Genomic DNA, 18,702 nt, shown 5'->3' on the forward strand with positions numbered 1-18,702 from the left:
TACAATAGTAAGACCACTCTGGAAGCCTTTCATAGCATTTTTTCAAGCTATACCCATTCCGGATTCACTCTCACTAGGAACCTCAAGGTATTTTGCATTTCCACTTTGGGGGCTGTCCATATACTCAAATGCCAAAAGAATATTTATAGCTGTAGTATGTCCAATAACCAAAAAACTGGATATAACCTAAATATCTATTAACAATAAAATGGACAAACACGTTGTGGTATATTCATACAGTGGCATGCTATCCAGCAATGAGAATGAGCAAACCACACACAAGAACATGGATGTGTTAGACAAAAAATTCCATACTGTATGATTCCATCTGTATGAAATTTAAAACAGGCAAAACAACCTGCGGTTTTAAAAGTGAAGAGAGTGTCTACTTGTGGGGGGTTAAGGTGCCAATAAGTGGAAGGGGATTCCTTCTTGGGGACTTTCAGGGATGGTGGTAATGCTCTGAACTTTGAAGTGAGCACAGGCTACACAAGTGTAACAATATCATGAAAACTCCTCAAACCATAAATTTATGGTTTATGCACTTGCTATAATAGCGTCTGATTTAGTAACAACATTTTGTTTAAGGAAATACTTCAACCTCATCTTGAAGGCATTCATTTATTAGTCTATCTGCCTTTATACGGTTTCAGAAGTTTGAATAGACTACTTCTAGAAACAATTTTATTATACTCTCAAGATGATTAATCAAACGGAATGATTAATGATTTTAATAACTAAAACTCAAAAGTCACAAGTTATAGAAACAAAAAGAATATGACAAGTTCCTTTTAATTTCTTATGAAACACTTTACTTCAAATATAGTAAAAAAATCAAAGTCCACCTTCACAGTACCCTTTATCCCCATTTCTTCATTGTTGAAAGTTTGATCCTTTCATACCTTTCTCGATATTTGTGTATGATCATATGTATGTATATTACTCACACAAACACATTATACTATTTCCCTCTGTTCTTATTTTGAAAATGATTTCAAATTTATAGAGAAGTTTCTAGATAGTCTAAAGAACTCTCACATTCTTTAACCAAGTTCATTAAATTTGTAAATATTTTGCCACATTTGTTTATCATATTCTCTCTCTTTCCATAGTCTTTCTTCTGAATCACTTGAGTAGGTTGCATTCATTCATCTTACCCATGTATCCATTGATACTTCACTGTATCTTTACCACAAATGAGGATATTTTCTTAATTACAAGTTATCAAATTCAGTATTATGTAATATTGCCATTTTTTTCATTTGACAACTGAATCAATAAATCAAAAAGTCCTGTATAATAAAACTGTTTCTAGAAGTAGTCTACTCAAACTTTTGAAACCGTATAAAGGCAGATAAACTAATAAATGAATGTCTTCAATATAAGATGAGGTTGAAGTATTTCCTTAAACAAAATGTTGTTGCTAAATCAGACGCTATGTTCTTCCTGATACAGGATCATGATTTCACTTGAGCTGTCCGTATTTCTAATGTCCTTTAATCTGGAACAGTTCTTCATCCTTGCTTTTTTGCTCAAGATACTGACATTTTTGAAGAAGGTAAATGAGTTATTTTATAGAATGGGCCTCAACTTGGGTTTGACTGTTTCCTCATAATTACATACAGGTCATATATTCTGGATGTAATACTACATAAGTGACATGCTCAAAATATCACATTTGAGGGAATCTTACTGGTGATGTTAGTTTTGATCACTAGGTTAAGACGATGCATTGTTTCTTCCCTGTATATTAACATTTTTCCTTTTGTGGTAATTTGTGAGGAGACACTCTGAAACTATATGAATACCCTGATCTTCATCCAACTTCCCCTCTTATTTAGCATCAACTCATAATTCTTGCCTGCAACTTTACATGAGGATTGCAAATAGTAATTTTGCATCATTTGTTCAATATTCTCAAACAGCATTCTGTTAGTTTAATAAATACATAAAAGGACAATTCTTCCTATTTATTAAAAGCAGTTACTCATGGATTTTTATTTTATTCAATAGGTTTTGATCCCTAACTACCATTATGTAATTTGATGCTTAAAGTGTCCCAGATTTGGCCAGTGGAGACCCTCCCAAACAGGTTCCTATGTCCCTTTAGCCACACTCTATTTTTTTTTTTTGAGCACTTCCTTAATTTCTGACTCAAGATATTCCACATTTATCTTGAATCTGTCCTGCCCCAGTCCTGGAGGCAGCTGTTTCTCCAAGGAGTTGTAGTTCCTTTTGATGAGAAATGTATGTAGAAACCAAGATTTGAGTGCTAGGTATGTTCACTTCTCCTAGAATTATGCCTTGTTTTTTTCACTTACTATCCTGAACTTCTTTCCATGTCTGTACATGTACCTTAACTAATTTTCTTCAACACCTGCAAAAAGTGAATTCACATTGGGTCGATGTTTTATCAAAATTTACTGAAAATTTTTCTTATTAATAAACATTCAAATAATTTGTTTCTGTTTTTCTAATTAGTGTTACAGTAAGTGCCCTTGTATACTTATCACTGCAAACATTTTGAGCACTTATCAGTATAGATTACAACAAGTGGAAATGCTAGGTCAAAGACTATACACATCTTCAGTTTTGTTAGATAATGTCAAATTGAGCTATTAAAATGTTGCACCAAAAGTGTATACATTTTCCCCACACTTAGGAGAAAACAGGGTATCAATCATTTTTAATGCTTGCTAATATAAGCAGTTAAAAAATGTTATTCTATTAATTTCCATTTATCTGACAATTTTATTAATGCTTTGTTTGTAAAAGTTGACAATTTTTATCTCAGTCACTTACTTGCCTTTTAACTTTATCTTTCACCAGATAGAATTTTTTCCAATTTTGTTTTAATGTGGAAAAAAATGTAACCAAGAAGCTTCTGTAACTAAAAAAGTGTAGTATCACATTCTCATCTGTATCCTATTTGACAACTATATCTCAAAATCTCATGTTATTCCATTCAACCAGAAAATAGTATAATAACAATAAGGTTATTAAGAAGGAAATGGGAGAAATAAAAACTAAAATTATTTTTACATTGGAAATCTTTCACTTTTGTCTAATATCAGTCTGAACTTAACATTTTTCTACATGAATCTATCACACATCATAAGGATACTGAGTTGCATCAATATTAATTTTCCACTAAAAAATCAAAAGCTGGTTTTAATCCTGGAGTTCCATTTTAAAAGAAAAGAAAAAGAAAAAAGGAAAAGAAAATGAGGACTGGAATAAATATCATGAATTTAATCATCAGAAAAGTCAAATTCTCAACTAAATATTCACTAAATAACCTTTGAAGTACAATCAGCTCCTGAAAATTACTGTTTTTTTTAATATTTACTACTACAAGAATCACTTACCTATGATGTCTTCTGATCTCAGCACATTCTACTGCCATTCCAAATATAACAGCTCCTGCCGGTATAACTTTCCCATATTTTTCACAATTACCATTCTCACCTTTGGTCTAAAAATGTAACAATAAAAAATAAAATTAAGTGACATATATGCAAAAATACATATGACAAGCTATGAAAAGTAGTAAGAAAAAACAATAGTTGAGGATAAGCAGGTTAAGGACTTTTTAAAAAGTTACTTTTGTTAACTAGACTTATTATGGTGATCATTTCACAATATATCTAAATATCAAATCATTACGTTACGTTGTATACCTGAAATTAATGTTATGTCAATTGTACCTCAATAAAGTTTATTTTCATTGCTATATGTGTGTGTCTGTATTTTTTTCCTCAGCAGTACGAATAGGAAGGAAGGGAGAAGCTCTAAGTCTGCATATGAAAGACTACTGGGTGTGAATTTAACTGTGAAGCCTACATCACCAAGCAGTTGAAAAACAAACTGTTCTTCTTGTCAAGCTTTAATTAGTTATTTTAAATCCAAAACATTGTCTGTAAGTAGTGAATTCTTACATGTTAAAATCCTTTCATTCATAATACGTATTATAAAAATCAAATCTACAACTTGTGGGCCACAGTAGAGGATTTCATTGCAAAATATAATTTTAAGAGTTAGCCCTATCCATTAGTAGCCTGGGTTCAACTGGTACCTTAAAACCATACCAAGCCAATTATTACTACACTCCCTTCAGATGGTTTACCAAAAACCCAAGCTGTGAGACTGAAGTACTTCTCTTTCTCAAGTCTACTCAAGAACTTGCAGTCAATCCCTCCACAATGTAACCTCAATTCCTATGAATTCACTGCTGGACTATTGTTGGGCACAAAACTATACATTGCAATGTTATTAAATTTTTTTGCACAGATTTCTTTCCAACTACACAGTATGTGCCTTGACATTAGGATGGATTCATACTGCTCTGCAAACATGCTAGGGGCTCAATAAATATCTATTGAGTTCTTAATCAAATTTAAATGTTTTCATGCTTCTTACCTTTGGCGGCAAAAGCAAATGCTCCCATGCATGAATCAAACTCTCCACAATTCCTTCTCCAAATAAACCTGCATCGACAGTTTCTGTTACAACTAGGGACACTCTATAGAATGAGTTTTTAGAGACATATGTAAGTAAAATATCATGCTATTGATTTAAAGAAGTCAAAGCTGAGAGAAGGAAGAGTATATTATAGAAACAGTCCATATACAAAATTTCCTAATACATTTCATTTTTAATACCCTTAAATCTTAAGGAACTGGACTCTACAGCTCCTCAGATTCTCTGTTCTCCACTGGCAACCCCAGGGGAGGTAAGGGACACATACCCTTCATTTAAGCCTGCTGCTTCCTCAGGCTTTTCTTTCACTGCCTAAATCCTCGAGAGTGGTTCATCTCCATTATTGTAACCAGTATCCCTCGTTTATGCCGAGTAATTGGACTTCTATCCCCAACACCCTATAAAAATACTATCATCAATGACTCCATTTATCAAAATGAATAGCCTTTCTCAGTTCTCATTTTCTTTGATCTACAAGTAATATTTAATGCAGGTGAGAAGTCCTCCTCTCAAAATCCTTTCTCTGCCTTCACCAGCCATGTTTACCTCTTATGCACACATGATACGTTTCTGTTGCTTCTCCTGCTTTACCCACTATCTAACTGTGACTTTTCATGAAAGCCTAGTCCAAGGAGCTCTGATCTCTGTCTGTTCTTTCTTTCTAGGAAAACCTCACTCAAAAATATAACAAAATAATTTCTCTCTTCGGTGATTTTCTTCATAGCATTTATTGTCAATACCGTTCATATGTGTAGATAGAAGATAAAGAAAAGTTTCCTGTATATTCCATCTCCCTATCTAGTTGTGCCCTGAGGACAAACACTGGTATACCCCACAGTGCCTAAACCCAGTATTTTTGTATGTGTATATATATAGAGGACACAGATTTGTCAATATTTGTGATTGTGCATATATTCAGAATGTAGAAGGTATCTTAAATCATTTAGTTCAACATCTTGAAGTCTCTCAATTTGCTCAAAATCAAAATAAATTAGTAACAGAGTCTGTATTGAAATTCCTATCTCCTGATCCAAAGCCAGCAGATCCTGCTACAACACTATCTGTGAGAAAAAGCAGATAAAATAAAGGTAACTTTGGGTCATACTATGGACTGCATACCACCAAAATTCATATATTAAAGCCCTAACCCTCAAAGTGACTGTATTTGGAGACAGGGTCTTAAGGAGATCTTAAGAATAAATGGGGGTCATAGGGGTGGGGCCCTAATCTGATAGGGCTGGTGTCCTTAATGAAAGTGGAAGATGCAGGTGACTTCACTCCTCGTGTGCACAGAGGAAAGGCCAGGTGAGGGCACAGCAGGAAGGCAGCTATGTGCAAACTAGGAAGAGAGCTCTCACCAGAAACGAAATTCGCTGGTACCCTTGATGACAGACTCTCAGCCTCGAGAACTGTGAGAAAATGTCTGTTGTAAGCCACCTAGTCTGTGATACTTTGTTATGGAAACCTAAGCAAACTAAGACAGTTCAGGACACTTTATTTCTCTAAAATGGGGGTAATATCTGCCTCAACAGATATTATAGGACTATATATAGTCAGAATGTGGAGATATCTCAAATCATTCAGAAGTCCTAGTAGGAATTCTCTCATGAAAACAAATGTAGAAGCCACTGAAAAGCTTCTATTATATTATCTAATGTAAGTATTATTTTATATATATGGAAGACAACTTTCTAAACTCATAATCCAATGACAATAGACTATAGATAAGTCCTCTTTCAATATAAACTGAATTTAAGTAAAATGAGAAGACTACCCAGGAGAGGTAGTAACATGCTACACTGACTCTAAAATGACAGTGTTGGACCAGATGATTTTTAAATCCCTGCAAGCTCTAAAATTCCATTACCCTTGTGATATGAATAAAAGTGCAATAATATACAAAAAAACAAGACTTAGGGGATAATATTTGAAGTGTTTGAAGGAACCAGGCCAAAATACACAACAGCTGACACTTCCAAAGCTTTCTTTTTAGTCAAGGATACACAAAATAGAAGTCCATTAAACCTGATATACTTACGTATTATTTTTAAGTACAATTTTTAGTTATTGGCCACAGAGGTATTATCCATTTTCACAACTAGAACACTGAAATTAACAAAGGTAAAGGAACTTGCTAAAAGTCAAGTTTATTTAAGTCCCTTGCCAGGTCTTTAATTTTTCTAAAGGTCTTTAATTTTTGTCAATATGACCTTATTTATGAAAATCTGGTTATCCTCTATTCGTATCTTTACAACATAGTATAAGGCTTTTAGCATTTTTGTTGGGACTAGAAGCTAGAAATGTAAATATCTTAATTTTTAAAAACAGAATGGTGGATTACAAACATTAAAATTCGTTTACATTATAATACCTTTCAGGAATGTGTTTGGGGATTTCTATGTCAAGTGACTTCATATGTAAGAGTTTGATCCCTGCTTCCATCTTGTTTGCTGCCAGCACATCACAAGCAAGTTCATACATGGTCCTGGATAACTCACAGGCATACACTGGGTGTGCTCCAGCTTTCTTAGCAAACATGCTACAAAGGGAAAAAGTGCTCTATTAAGATAAAATAATCCACTGTACTTATCCAAACGTAATGGAATTACGTTGCTTAAACACAGCGTTTTCCTTTTATTCTTTAAGACAACTGTTATTCATTCCACATTAAAAAATGAAGTATTCTTGCCATGAAACAAATCATACAATAAATCATGATATCTATATTATTAAGAAGACAATTAACATGAAGAACACTAACAGATTTAACTTAGACAATTAGATTGAACCACAATGTTAATTAATGCAAAGTACTTTCTTAAAATTCATTATTCAAAATTTTAATAGAAACCCCAAATGTTTCTTAGTAGTTATATCCAGTTCTTGATAAAAGTTATATTGAAAAATACTCTAATAGTTCCATGAATACTCATGAAAAGGTTATGAGAAATAAACGATTTTGAAATTCCACTGTTAAATATTCCATATTGGTAAAATCTTTAATTTGTATTAGTATATATGGATATATAATTAAAACACAATTACAACTAACCTTAGTATTCCGGTTCCTGCTCCAATGTCCAAAACACTTTCGGACCCCAAACAAACAGCCTTTTGGATTGCTGCATTATAAATCATATTCCGTTTGGTGTCGTTAAGCATGATAAAGTGCCAGCGTTCCACCAGCCAGTTAGCAACACGATAAAAATTCTCCTTGGCATCACTGAAATCAGGGTTTAGTTTCACTGCTTTATGAAAATACCCAGCTGCTTCATCTCTAAAGCCTAGTCTAGAGTAAAAAATGACAGAAAAACATTCAACTGTATGCTATCAATTGCAATGCCTTTGTTCATGCCACTCAGCTAGCCTGAGAATCCCACACCAGCACCCCAAATCATACTCATGTGCCACCTTCTTCCCGAAGCCTTTTGTGAAGACTGCAGTTCTCACCATTTCTTTCCTTTCTGAACCCCTACTGTATTTATGCATTTCAGGACACTAACAAGGACTCAACTATAAATTACATAGTACTAAAGTTTAGTCGAAGCTCTCATAATCATCATCGATTTAACCAATTTACTAGACCAGTGCTTTCTATAACTGTAAAACATACTAACACCTAGGATGAGCAGGCTCCTCTCTGGTGTGCCTGCATACCTTCTCTCTTAGCAACTGAGTATATGATCAGCAAGAGTCAGCTATGTTTGCTGCCCGATCAGTTTACACCAGTTTTACTTATTATAATTACATATTTTAATTAACTATTACAGAAACTAAATTAGTATGACTGCGAAAAGACAGCCATTGCTTCTAAGGACACAAAGCTAAATGCTTTGGAAAAAAATTAAAGCTTGAGTCAACAAAAGAACTGCTATTAATTTAGATGTGAGCCAATCAACAGTTAAAGATGAGGTGAAACTACTTATCTAGAACAGTGCTTCTTAAACTTTCTGTGAAGAATTCATCCTTCCCTTTTATAAATACCTAATCATTTGGAGACCACAACAGTTGTACTGCACATGATTAGATGAGCATGCCACTCACACACCAGCAGCACCCAAACCGGTCTCCACACTCTTTTCAACAAGTGAGTTCCCTGATCACAAGCTTGACTTACAGCCATGTCAAACCGCTATGTACATTTTCAGATGCTTACGCCCAGTTTCTACACTTATCTGTCACCGACTGGTACTTTTTGGACCAGCAGCAGGATGTGATCTGCACATTGAAGAAAACTAAGCCAGCAGGACACTTTTACACTCATACTTCCTCAAAAGAACCTTGAAGCATTCTATCAATTTTAAAGAACCTGAATCACAGACCACTCATTCTGGGTGTGGGTTAAGAAAAAAAAGACATTCTTGAACTCCGAACAGGGAACCACACTCTAACGAAAGGCAATGGCCCCATATCAAATGACAGGCTCTCGTGTTTTAGGTTAAAATAGTAATGTTTAATTAAGTATATTATCAAGTATCATGAAGGAAGAGCTGTCTATTAACTCAGCAACTGCCACAGCACACAGTGTAATACAAAATATATTGTACGTAGTCATTATTTGTTGAGAGACTAACTTAGCAATGGATATCTTAAAATTTCAACTATCAACATCTGCTAAATCAATGCCAAACGTTCTCCTAATAGTTTCCTGTTTCTACTTCCCTTAGGTTTCACCTTTAATGTGTCACTCAGTTATCTTTAACTACAATGATAACCTAAAAAAAATATGATCTATTCAAAGTATATCTCATGTTGAAAGGCTCAACATGAATGTCAATACCAATGAACTAAAAGGCCTTTTTTCTTTTAACTAGAGAAAATGTTATCTTCCTGGTTAACAATTTAAATATATTTTGTTTAAATCTGATGCCACTAGACCAACACAAGATTGGAAAGTTGAGATATTCCAGACAAATTTTAGTTCACAAATAAATGTCAAGCAAGGAAGCTATCATTTACTTTGGAAATCTTCTCCTAGAGCAATTCTTAGTGGGGAGTGAGTGATAGATACACTGCTCTGGTTGACAAAAGTAGAACAGAACAAAAGCTAAGAACCACTATTCTACAAAACAAAGGTAAACTGTGCAGCAAAGCCACATTTAACACAAGTTCTGAATTGCCAATGTCTGATTAGAAATTTTGCATAGTTACACCTCCCCAAAGCAAAAACTAACACCAACCATTTTTTTTCTCAACAACTGGTAATTGCTTGGGCTAATGTTTTACAATAGGTCACCAATAATTACAATCTGCTATGGGTGTGCAGAGCCCCAATTTTCTGATAAATTGAGTTTATCCTGAAACGTAAGTCTTAGAATGTTATGATCATTAGCATGTGTACTATCTGGAAATAAAATTAAATACCACAAAGTAACTCCCCTTACATACTGAAGAACTAAAGAAAACTGAAATTAAAATGTAGATTTTAACTAATTTGAGGACTGATTTTAAAATCTTTTTAAACTAAATTTCATTTAAATGGAAAGTGGTTGCTAATTTGTAGAGATGGAGTCTGTATATCAGGATCAGGTTAGCTGTTAGTGTACACTCACCTCAGTTGACAGTCTGCCATATTTTCCTGGTTATTATTATACTCCACAATTATCAAATATTTGTCCCTTAAAAGAGTACTCATTTCACACTTCAGGACATTTCAATTAAGACTATTACACTGTATAGCAGTTGTATTACTGGTGCTGACTAAACATATCTCTTCAGAACTTTTCATTGAATACAACTTAGTAAGAAGAGATGAGCAAAGCAGTAATACTAGAGGAAAACTGCTGGAACATGGAAAATGATCTTCCTCTATAGAAAAGGGCCCTAACATGGTGTTTCCTAAACAAGAAGTCTCCCTGTACTTTGTACAAACAAGTGAAACCAGATTAAAACAAATCGAAAACAAAAATGTTTGGTTTTTACCAGTTTTCCTAATTATTAAGTTTATTTCTGAAAGTAGACAAAAATTCCAATGGCAATTTCCAGCAACTTCCAGAGAACAGATTTATAACAAGTTCCCTGGCAACATCCACAGTGACTCCTCTGATGTCCTGTGACCCAAAGCTAAGTCATGCCAACAAGCTCTGGATCATACATAGCCCAGAGAACTCTCCCTTGGATATTCCAGTTAAGCCCTAGAGGCAGTGGCTATTATGTAGTATATAATATTAAAAGTGCTCTGTTACTACATGTTATATTTGCTATTCTTTAGAGTTCACTTCATTTCTTACTAGCCAATCCCTCATTCTCTGATCCCCTGTTATAGTTAATAATTCTTTATATTAAACTTTCCCCTTCAAATTGCTGTACTATTTTTCTCTGATCAAGACTGATATAGAGTAATTCTTAACAATACTGAAATCACTACAAACCTGAAGAGATGCTCCCCCATACTATTGCAAATCACTTCATCATCAGGAAACAGTTCCAAAGCTTGCTCATAACAACCAAGTAAGTCTTGTATTCGATTTACAGCATCAAGCTCTTCAGCCCATCTGAAGAGTGTATACTGAAAAGTTTCCTTTATTAAAGAGAAAACAGTAAATTAGTCATTACTGTAAATCACGGAAAAATGTACATTGGCTGAAGATTCCATAGAGGATAGAACTATTACTGAACAATCACCTTAAATTTTATTTAGCTTTGGAAGGCTAAATAAATGCATCAATTAATAAGTTTTGCCACCTAGTGGCAGTAACATGCAGAATTAGTTTGACCACTCTCTTCATTCTCAGCTAACATATCACATTATCCACTTACTTTTGTGTATGTTGGGCAGGGGGGCTCCTATGTTTAGTTGTTTTTGGCCCTCTTCTCTTTTCTGATCCATCTCCAATGCATTAACTTTCACTTATGTGCTAATGGATGCTACATCTGCATCTTCAATCAAAACCCTCTTCTGAACCTCAGACTCATAGATAAAATTTCCTGTTGGTCAGCTCAACCAGGGATGGCACCCTCAACCATCTCAAGTTCAGCTGAACTCAAATATATTCTGAACAATCAGTCTGCAAAGAACTGTGACTAAAATACAGCAATGAACAACATAAATCCCATTCCTATCCTCAGAGGCCTTGTAGAGAAAAATTTAACATACAATTTTGAAAAAATTCAGAATGTTCTAAACTGAACCTATCCTATTTCTTACACAGAGAATATAAGGTTAGGGCATCACCCAACCTCAAACCACAAAGACACCTTATAATGAATGCTACCTTACCTCCAATATAATTCATTTCAAAACCAGCCAATTCTCTCTCCATATCTTTAAACCTGTTATCTCCCCTCCACCCCACTGTTGCAATGTAATCTGGCCCTTCTAACCACTTGCTTGACTTAAAGCAACAGCCTTTCCCAAAGTCACCCTCACTCCAGTCTCACCTCCCTCCAACCTTTCTCCACTGCAAGGCAGTGACAAGAGGGAAAGCTTTGGTCATCCAGCTTTATCATGAAAACATCTTACATTATCTTCACATATTTTATACAGAAGAGTTGATACCCAGAACTGAATCTTGATGGGTTTTACTAGAGAGACAAAGATAAGGAAGAAGATTCCAAGGTGTGGAAGGGCAAAAAAATATAAAAAGCACAGATTATATGAAGGGGATCAGACAATCTAGCTTGTGTGGCTGAAGTGTGGGTATAGGGAGCAGAGGGAGTAGCAGGAAAATAAGACAGAAGAGATACGTCTTTGCAAAGGCCCTCACAAAAAAATACAAACGTCAGTCTGTAGGCAACAGAACTCATTACTGAGCCCTACCGAACACCAAGCATTGAAAAACAAACTTTAGATATACTTTTAATACACACTAAATATATATAATAAAGATTTTTCTGTTTTACAAAAGAGGAATATAAGTAACAAAAGAAATGAAGAAACAGCTCTTGGGTTGATCCAGTATTCTACTGTTTCCTTACCTACAAGAGCAAACCGTATTTCATCACAGCACCTTCTTGAGGCCAGCTGGTCCTGAAATTTAGACTAAATTTATATTAACTACGAATAGCTAAATGCTTCTGACATCTAGTCAGGAGAGGTCAGGAATGCTGAACATGCTTCGTGAATGCACAGGACAGCCCACCACAACAAAGAACTGTCCCATGCAAAAGGTCAGTAGTGTGGAGGTTGAAAACCCCTGGATGAAATAAAGGCATGTAGCCTGAGGCTGAAAGCTGAATGTAAGATTACATTAAATAATTTTTCAAAATTTAATTTCTAAAGTATCTTGAAATAAATATACAGCATTTCAACTGTCACAAATAATCCAATAACTGAAGCTTAAAGAATGCATCATCAAATACTTACCTTATGTTAACTACAGATACAAACCACATTTCTGTTAAGTACAGTCGAGACAACTCCAAGGGCCCTGAGGCAGGGAAGTCCTAGAATTAGATATAGGAAGAGGGAGACCACCTGGGCCTCATTTGCAAGATGGCGTTTGGAATTTTGAGTGAGGTGGAAATTTTGAAACAGAGAAGTGTCATCATTTGACTCATAAGAAAAACTCACTCTGTGTTGAGATGGATCGCACAAAACCTAGCTGCGACGGTCGACAGATAACTGAGGCCTGACCCAGGCTAGTAAGGGGAAGGAGGTAAAGAAGTGCTAAGATTCTTGTACATTATTTCAAAGGCGGTGCCGAAAGGATTTTCTGATGGGCTGGTTGCGGGTGTGAACAAAAGAAAGGGGTCAAGGGGGGGGAACAGTGAATAATAACAACCACCAGCCACTCACCTTAACCCCCTCTCCCAATTTATTTTTACGAGAACACATGATCTGTGAGCAAGCGAAAGAGGGGCCCTTCTCACCTTCACTTCGTCTCTCAGCTCCGGCGCCAGGCTGAGCACGAGGAGATAGTGGGCGTAAGCAGTGCCGAAGTCCTGGGCGCCCAGGCAGTGCTCTGCACTCTGCAAGGACCGCGACACCAGCTCGTGGCGCCCGGCTGCCCCGGAGCCTCTCCCGGTGCCCCGGCGGGGCCTGGGCCGCGAGTTCGGCATAACAGTCACCGCCCTAAGCCTGTCCTTGTATAACCGAGGGACAGATGCTTTCGTAAACGGACCGACAAAACCGTCTCGATGGCTACGGAGCCCAGTAACTGACTACAGAGCGAGAGCCGATAAGCGGAAGTTATGCCTCCTCCGCGGGTAAGGGCGCCCACCTCCGCCAGGCAGAAGTCCCGCCCCGTCTCAAGCAGGCGGCCTCCGCAGACGGCGCCGCGTCACTCAGGAACCGCACTAACTGGCCGACGGCGCACGCCACTGAACGTCGTGCGTCTGACGGAGGCACGTCACGACCCGCCTCCTCCCGGCGGCGGGAAGCACGGGTCAGCCACTACGCTTGCGCAAAGGAGATCTGTTTTGACATTCTACTCTCGCCGTAGGCTTGGTACCACAGCTGAAACCAGTTTTCTATCCCTCTTTGCTGACCCTTCGGAGTGTATGGCTTCGGCTACAAGACCTCACTCTGTAGACCCAGTCCGCACGAGCGGTACCCGCCCGTGAGGGACATAGGTGGGTATGAGGAAAGACGTCAGGCATCCCCGGGAAGTTTAAAGGCTGCGGGTTCTGATTCACCAAATCTCAAAATGGCAGGACTGGAAAGAACCTGGGGATAACAAAAGCACCTTAGATGTGTGTCTTGCCAATGGGTTTCAGCCCGGGACAAGTTCCCTATGGATTCAATGAGATCAAAAAAATGGCAGTGGAACGTTCTTGGGGTGAAAGGGTTCATGCACAACTTTATTGCCACGGTGGCAGGTCAGTCACTAGAATCCTATCCACTCAGAGCAAGTCTGCATGCAGCAAGCTGGTCTCTGCCTCTGGGGCCTCTCTGCCCCTGCAGGCACCTCAGTCTCTGTCCTGGGTGCTGCCACCACTCCTCTCTGCTCTCCTGCAGCCTTGCAACCCTGCAGCCATGCAGCAACCCAGAGCACTGACTAGGTGGAGCTCTTTTATATACAGTCAACAACAATGTATTGCCCACACATATGTAGTGAGCAAGCAGACCATAGGAACCTTCACTTTCTCCACAATGTGGTAGTGGAGTTAATTTCACAAGCGTTATTTTAAATCGTCCTCAGAAAACCCTGTGAGGTGGGCCTTTGGATCATACTCTTCTTAAAGATGGAAAGGGGACATCCTGAGAAGTTACTTGCCCAGTTAGAGAAGATCACATAGCCAGTTAGTGGCATAGGCGTGGCTCAATTCCAGGTTCCCAAACTGTTGTTTTAAAACGAATTTAGAGTTGATTTCACTCTGATATATCACCACTGTATAATGGTTATATTAATACATAGAAAAAGTTTTCTGCCTTCAAATGTGGCCCCTGAGAGTTTCAAAACTTTAAAAGGGAAGGAGGGTGGCAGAGGAATTACAGCTGAAAGAAGTCATTTTTATCCCCGTTTTCAAACATGTTTATGATGAAAATCACTTAACAAAAACAAAAAATGGATCACTTTGGCATAGCAGAGTAACAAAGTTGGGTGCTCCTCCCAGTCCTCTGCCTTCTCTTTTGACCTGACTATCTGAACCACCCTTCCTCTGAGCACGTGGTATAAATCCTAATCAATTCTTTCCAGTCCAGGTCACTAGATTCTGACCTGCTCTCCTAGTCAGAAAGTTTCTCAAAGATAGGACCTATTCTTAATCACTTTGGTAACCTATAGGCCTAGCAGAATATAGCCTAAAGTAAGGATTCTTGTGTTTTTATGTTAATGAAAGTACATTCTCCCACACCCAGGTTTTGCTTACAGACTTACCCAATTATTAAGGTTTTTATTTCTCTCCCATCCTGAATTGCTACTCTCTGTACTAAACAATTAAAGACTTAACTATGGGATATTTCCCTAACAAGACTGAAATGCTAAGGCCTCTCTTAGTTCCAGTAGGATGTACTAGAAGGCAAAAAGGCAAAAAAAGGAAGTGCATTCTAGTTCAAACTCGGCCCCTTTTTTGGCCCATCTGATAGCATTTCCTTAAAGTTATTTTTTGTAAAAAGGGGGCTAACAAAGCTACCTTTCTTATTTTGGACACAAGATTGATATAGCCATCAAATGGGGTAAATATATAGAGTCATCTTATATATAAGATACAAATGTATAGTTGATACTCTACATTGTTACTATTATCTATAGTCATTTAAAATTTACCTGAATTACTAAAATAAAAATAAAGTCACTGTAAGTCCAGGGAAAGGAAATCCCAGAGCAAAATACCTCTAAAAACCAAAATCAGTCAAGGGAGAAATAAAGTTTAAAATTCGTTTATTGCTTACAAACTGCAGTCCAGGGCCTTCTCTCTTTCCTGCTCCAGCAGAAGCAAAACCAGCCCTCCCCCTCACCTACAAGCTGCAGTCCAGGGCCATCTCTCTCCTCTGCTCGGGAAGAAGTAAGCCAGCAAGCAAGCCAGCCCCTCCCCTTAACCTCTCAGGTTCAGACACGCTCTTACCCAGGTAATTACCCACTGACACGAAGATGAACTTCTCTCCACCCCTGAGGAATGATGCAAATGCCCTAAAGCCATACTTCTCTGCACCCTTGAGCATCTGTTGATATGCAGATGTACTAAAGCCAGGCAAGACATTCTGGAAATATTACAATTTTACCCACAGTCACTAACACCTTTAAGGCTTTGATCAAAAGTGTATGCAACTGTGGGGAAAATTGAAGTTCCTATGGCCAGGATCCTCACCTGAACCTAAACTGCTTGATGATGTAACTGGCCTACTGCTAGGCTACTGCTTCCATACCCTAGGCAATGAGCTATTATTGACTGAGTCACTATACAGAGCTGTGCCCAGTGCTTTGGGCAGAGGCAGAGATGAAGGAGGATTACAGACCTGCAGACTGTTGAATGCAGGGAGAACAAGCCAGGTAATAAACCTTTTTCCCCAAGAATATTCCATTGTCATTCCTCAGTCTCACTGAATCCGTTGTGAACTTGCCCGGGGCTGAAACCCATTGGCAAGACAACAACTCATATCCTTTAAGAGTCTAACGTTGTTGTCTGCTATCTCCCTCCAGAAAGCAGAGGGAGACCTCCAATTTGGGTTGATGGGTGGGAAGCACTTAGACTTCATCATTCTAATCACCTCTCTTGAGTCCCTGCTTCACTTTACAGATTACCTTGTACTCCAGGGCATCCTTTCCCATTCTACAGGGGTGAGGTTTCTTTTGTTTTGCTTTGTGTTGGTTTTTGGTCTGTTTGGTTTGTTGAGATAACCCAAGTACCTAACATACCTAGATTTCATGGAGTTTAAAGTGGACAGATATTGCCAGTGTAGGCTAAGAAATGGACAAGGGAGTTGGCAAGAAGTGGACAGAGAACAAAGAAATGAAAGGAGCTAAGTTCTGTGCTTTCACCATCCCTTCCAGTATCCACCTGTAGTCAGTGACTACCCCTGAAAAAAGTGCAAAGGATGCTTCCTGACACTTGTGAAATACTTATGATAACTCTGTGAGCTATTAGGTCTCACTAAATTAAAATGTGGCTGAATCTAGAGAGAGAAATCTCAAGATATTGGCATTTCTTTATCTAAAGTTTACACTCTACATACATAGGGTAGGTCATTTGAAAAAAAAATGGAACTGACAGCATGGAACATCTGTTCACCTTAAAGAAACTGGAACAGAAAATATATGTTGACTACTTTTTCCTTTATTATCTCATTCCTAACAGACTTGTTCATATATTTATTGAAAATTAACTATTAATTGTAATTATCTTTCCATCTGTCTTGCTAATGGTTTCAGACCGAGGCAAATTCACTGTGGATTCAATGTGACCAAAGGAATGACAGTAGAATGTTCCTGGAGTGAAAGGACTATACCCGACTTTATTTCCACAGCGGCAAGTCAATCACTAGAATCCCGTCCATTCAGAGTGAGTCTGCATGCAGCAAGCTGGTCTTTGCCTCTAGACCTCTCTTCCTATGCAGCCTTCTCAGTCTCTGTCCTCAGTGCTGCCACCACTCCAGTCTCATCTCTGTTCTCCTGCAGCCTTGCAGCTGTGCCAACTGTGTCACTGAGAGCACTGGGCAGAACTCTTTATATAGAGTCAATAACAACATATTGCCCACACATGTAGTGAGCTAGCCAACCAGGGAAAGGTGAGAATCCTGGCCACAAGAACCTTCACTTTATCCACACCATCCTTTTGGGTTCCATCACAAAGAACCCAAAAGTATGACACAAGACTATGTAGATTATACTTCTTGATCCTTGAGGGTAAAATTGCAATATTTCCAGAATATCTCGCCTGGCTTTAGTGCATCTGCATATCAATAGGTGTTTCCAAGGGATGGAGAGAATTAGTCCGTCTACATATCAATAAGTACTTACAAGGGTGTGCAAGGATGTATCTGGACTGGAGAGGTCATGTGGGGCACTCTTCTGCAGCTAGGTCAAAAGAGAGACTGGACCACTGCTTGTAAGAAATAAAAGGGTTTCTTAAACTTTATTTCTCCCTTTGACTGTGTGGGGAAGTTGGGGTTCCTATGGCCAGGATCCTCACTGAACTTAAACTACCTGATGATGTAACTGGCCTGTTGCTAGGCTACTGCTTCCACACCTTTAGGCAATAAGCTATTATTGCGCTGTATAGAGAGCTTGGCCCAGTGCTCTGGGTGGAGGCAGAGACACTAGTGCTCAACCTACCACCAGGAGAACAAGCCGGGTAATAAACCCTTTCACCTCAAAGAACGTTTTGCTGTCAATTTCTTTGGTCACATTGACTCCATAGCAAACTTGCCCAGGCTGAAACCCATTGGCAAGACAAACTGATTTCAGTTTTAGAGGTATTTTGCCCTGGGAATTCCCCACCTCCCCTGGAGTTACAATCCTTAATCAAAGCTTTATTTAAAAATATTGAAGGCACCTGTGGGGAAAATGAAAGCTCTGATGGCCAGGATCCTCACCTGACCCTAATCTACTTGATGATGTAATTGGCCTACTTGCCGGATAAAGCTTCTACACATTAGCAATGAGCTAGTATTGACTGAATTTCTATATAAAGAGCTCCACCCACCCTCTCCCCAGCCCTGTCTCTGGGAAGAGGCAGAGACGAAGCTAGGTTATAGACATGCAGACTTTTGGGTGCAGACATGATTCTAGTGCTCGACCTACCACCATAAGAACAAAGCTGGGTATAAATCCTCTTACCCCAAGATCATTCCGTTGTTATTTCTTGGTCTCATGGAATCCATAGTGAACTTGCCTGGAGCTG

At 38.1% G+C, this 18,702-nt stretch overlaps 1 protein-coding gene across 1 annotated transcript in view; it reads right to left on the reverse strand.

Annotated features, from left to right (window-relative positions):
• PRMT9 (protein arginine methyltransferase 9) overlaps window positions 1-13,683 on the reverse strand; it is a 41,961-nt gene extending 28,278 nt beyond the window's left edge. Inside the window, exons 1-6 of the mRNA XM_036888992.2 lie at window positions 13,291-13,683; window positions 10,851-10,999; window positions 7,532-7,768; window positions 6,851-7,018; window positions 4,420-4,522; window positions 3,369-3,475 (exon numbers count right to left, since the gene is read on the reverse strand). Coding sequence (XP_036744887.2) covers window positions 3,369-3,475; window positions 4,420-4,522; window positions 6,851-7,018; window positions 7,532-7,768; window positions 10,851-10,999; window positions 13,291-13,479 — 953 coding nt within the window. The 5' untranslated portion in view covers window positions 13,480-13,683. The remainder of the gene's footprint in view (window positions 1-3,368; window positions 3,476-4,419; window positions 4,523-6,850; window positions 7,019-7,531; window positions 7,769-10,850; window positions 11,000-13,290) is intronic.
• Between the last annotated feature and the right edge of the window lie 5,019 nt (window positions 13,684-18,702).

This window comes from Manis pentadactyla, chromosome 1 (assembly GCF_030020395.1).
Source record: "Manis pentadactyla isolate mManPen7 chromosome 1, mManPen7.hap1, whole genome shotgun sequence".
NCBI classification, from domain to species: Eukaryota; Metazoa; Chordata; class Mammalia; order Pholidota; family Manidae; genus Manis; species Manis pentadactyla.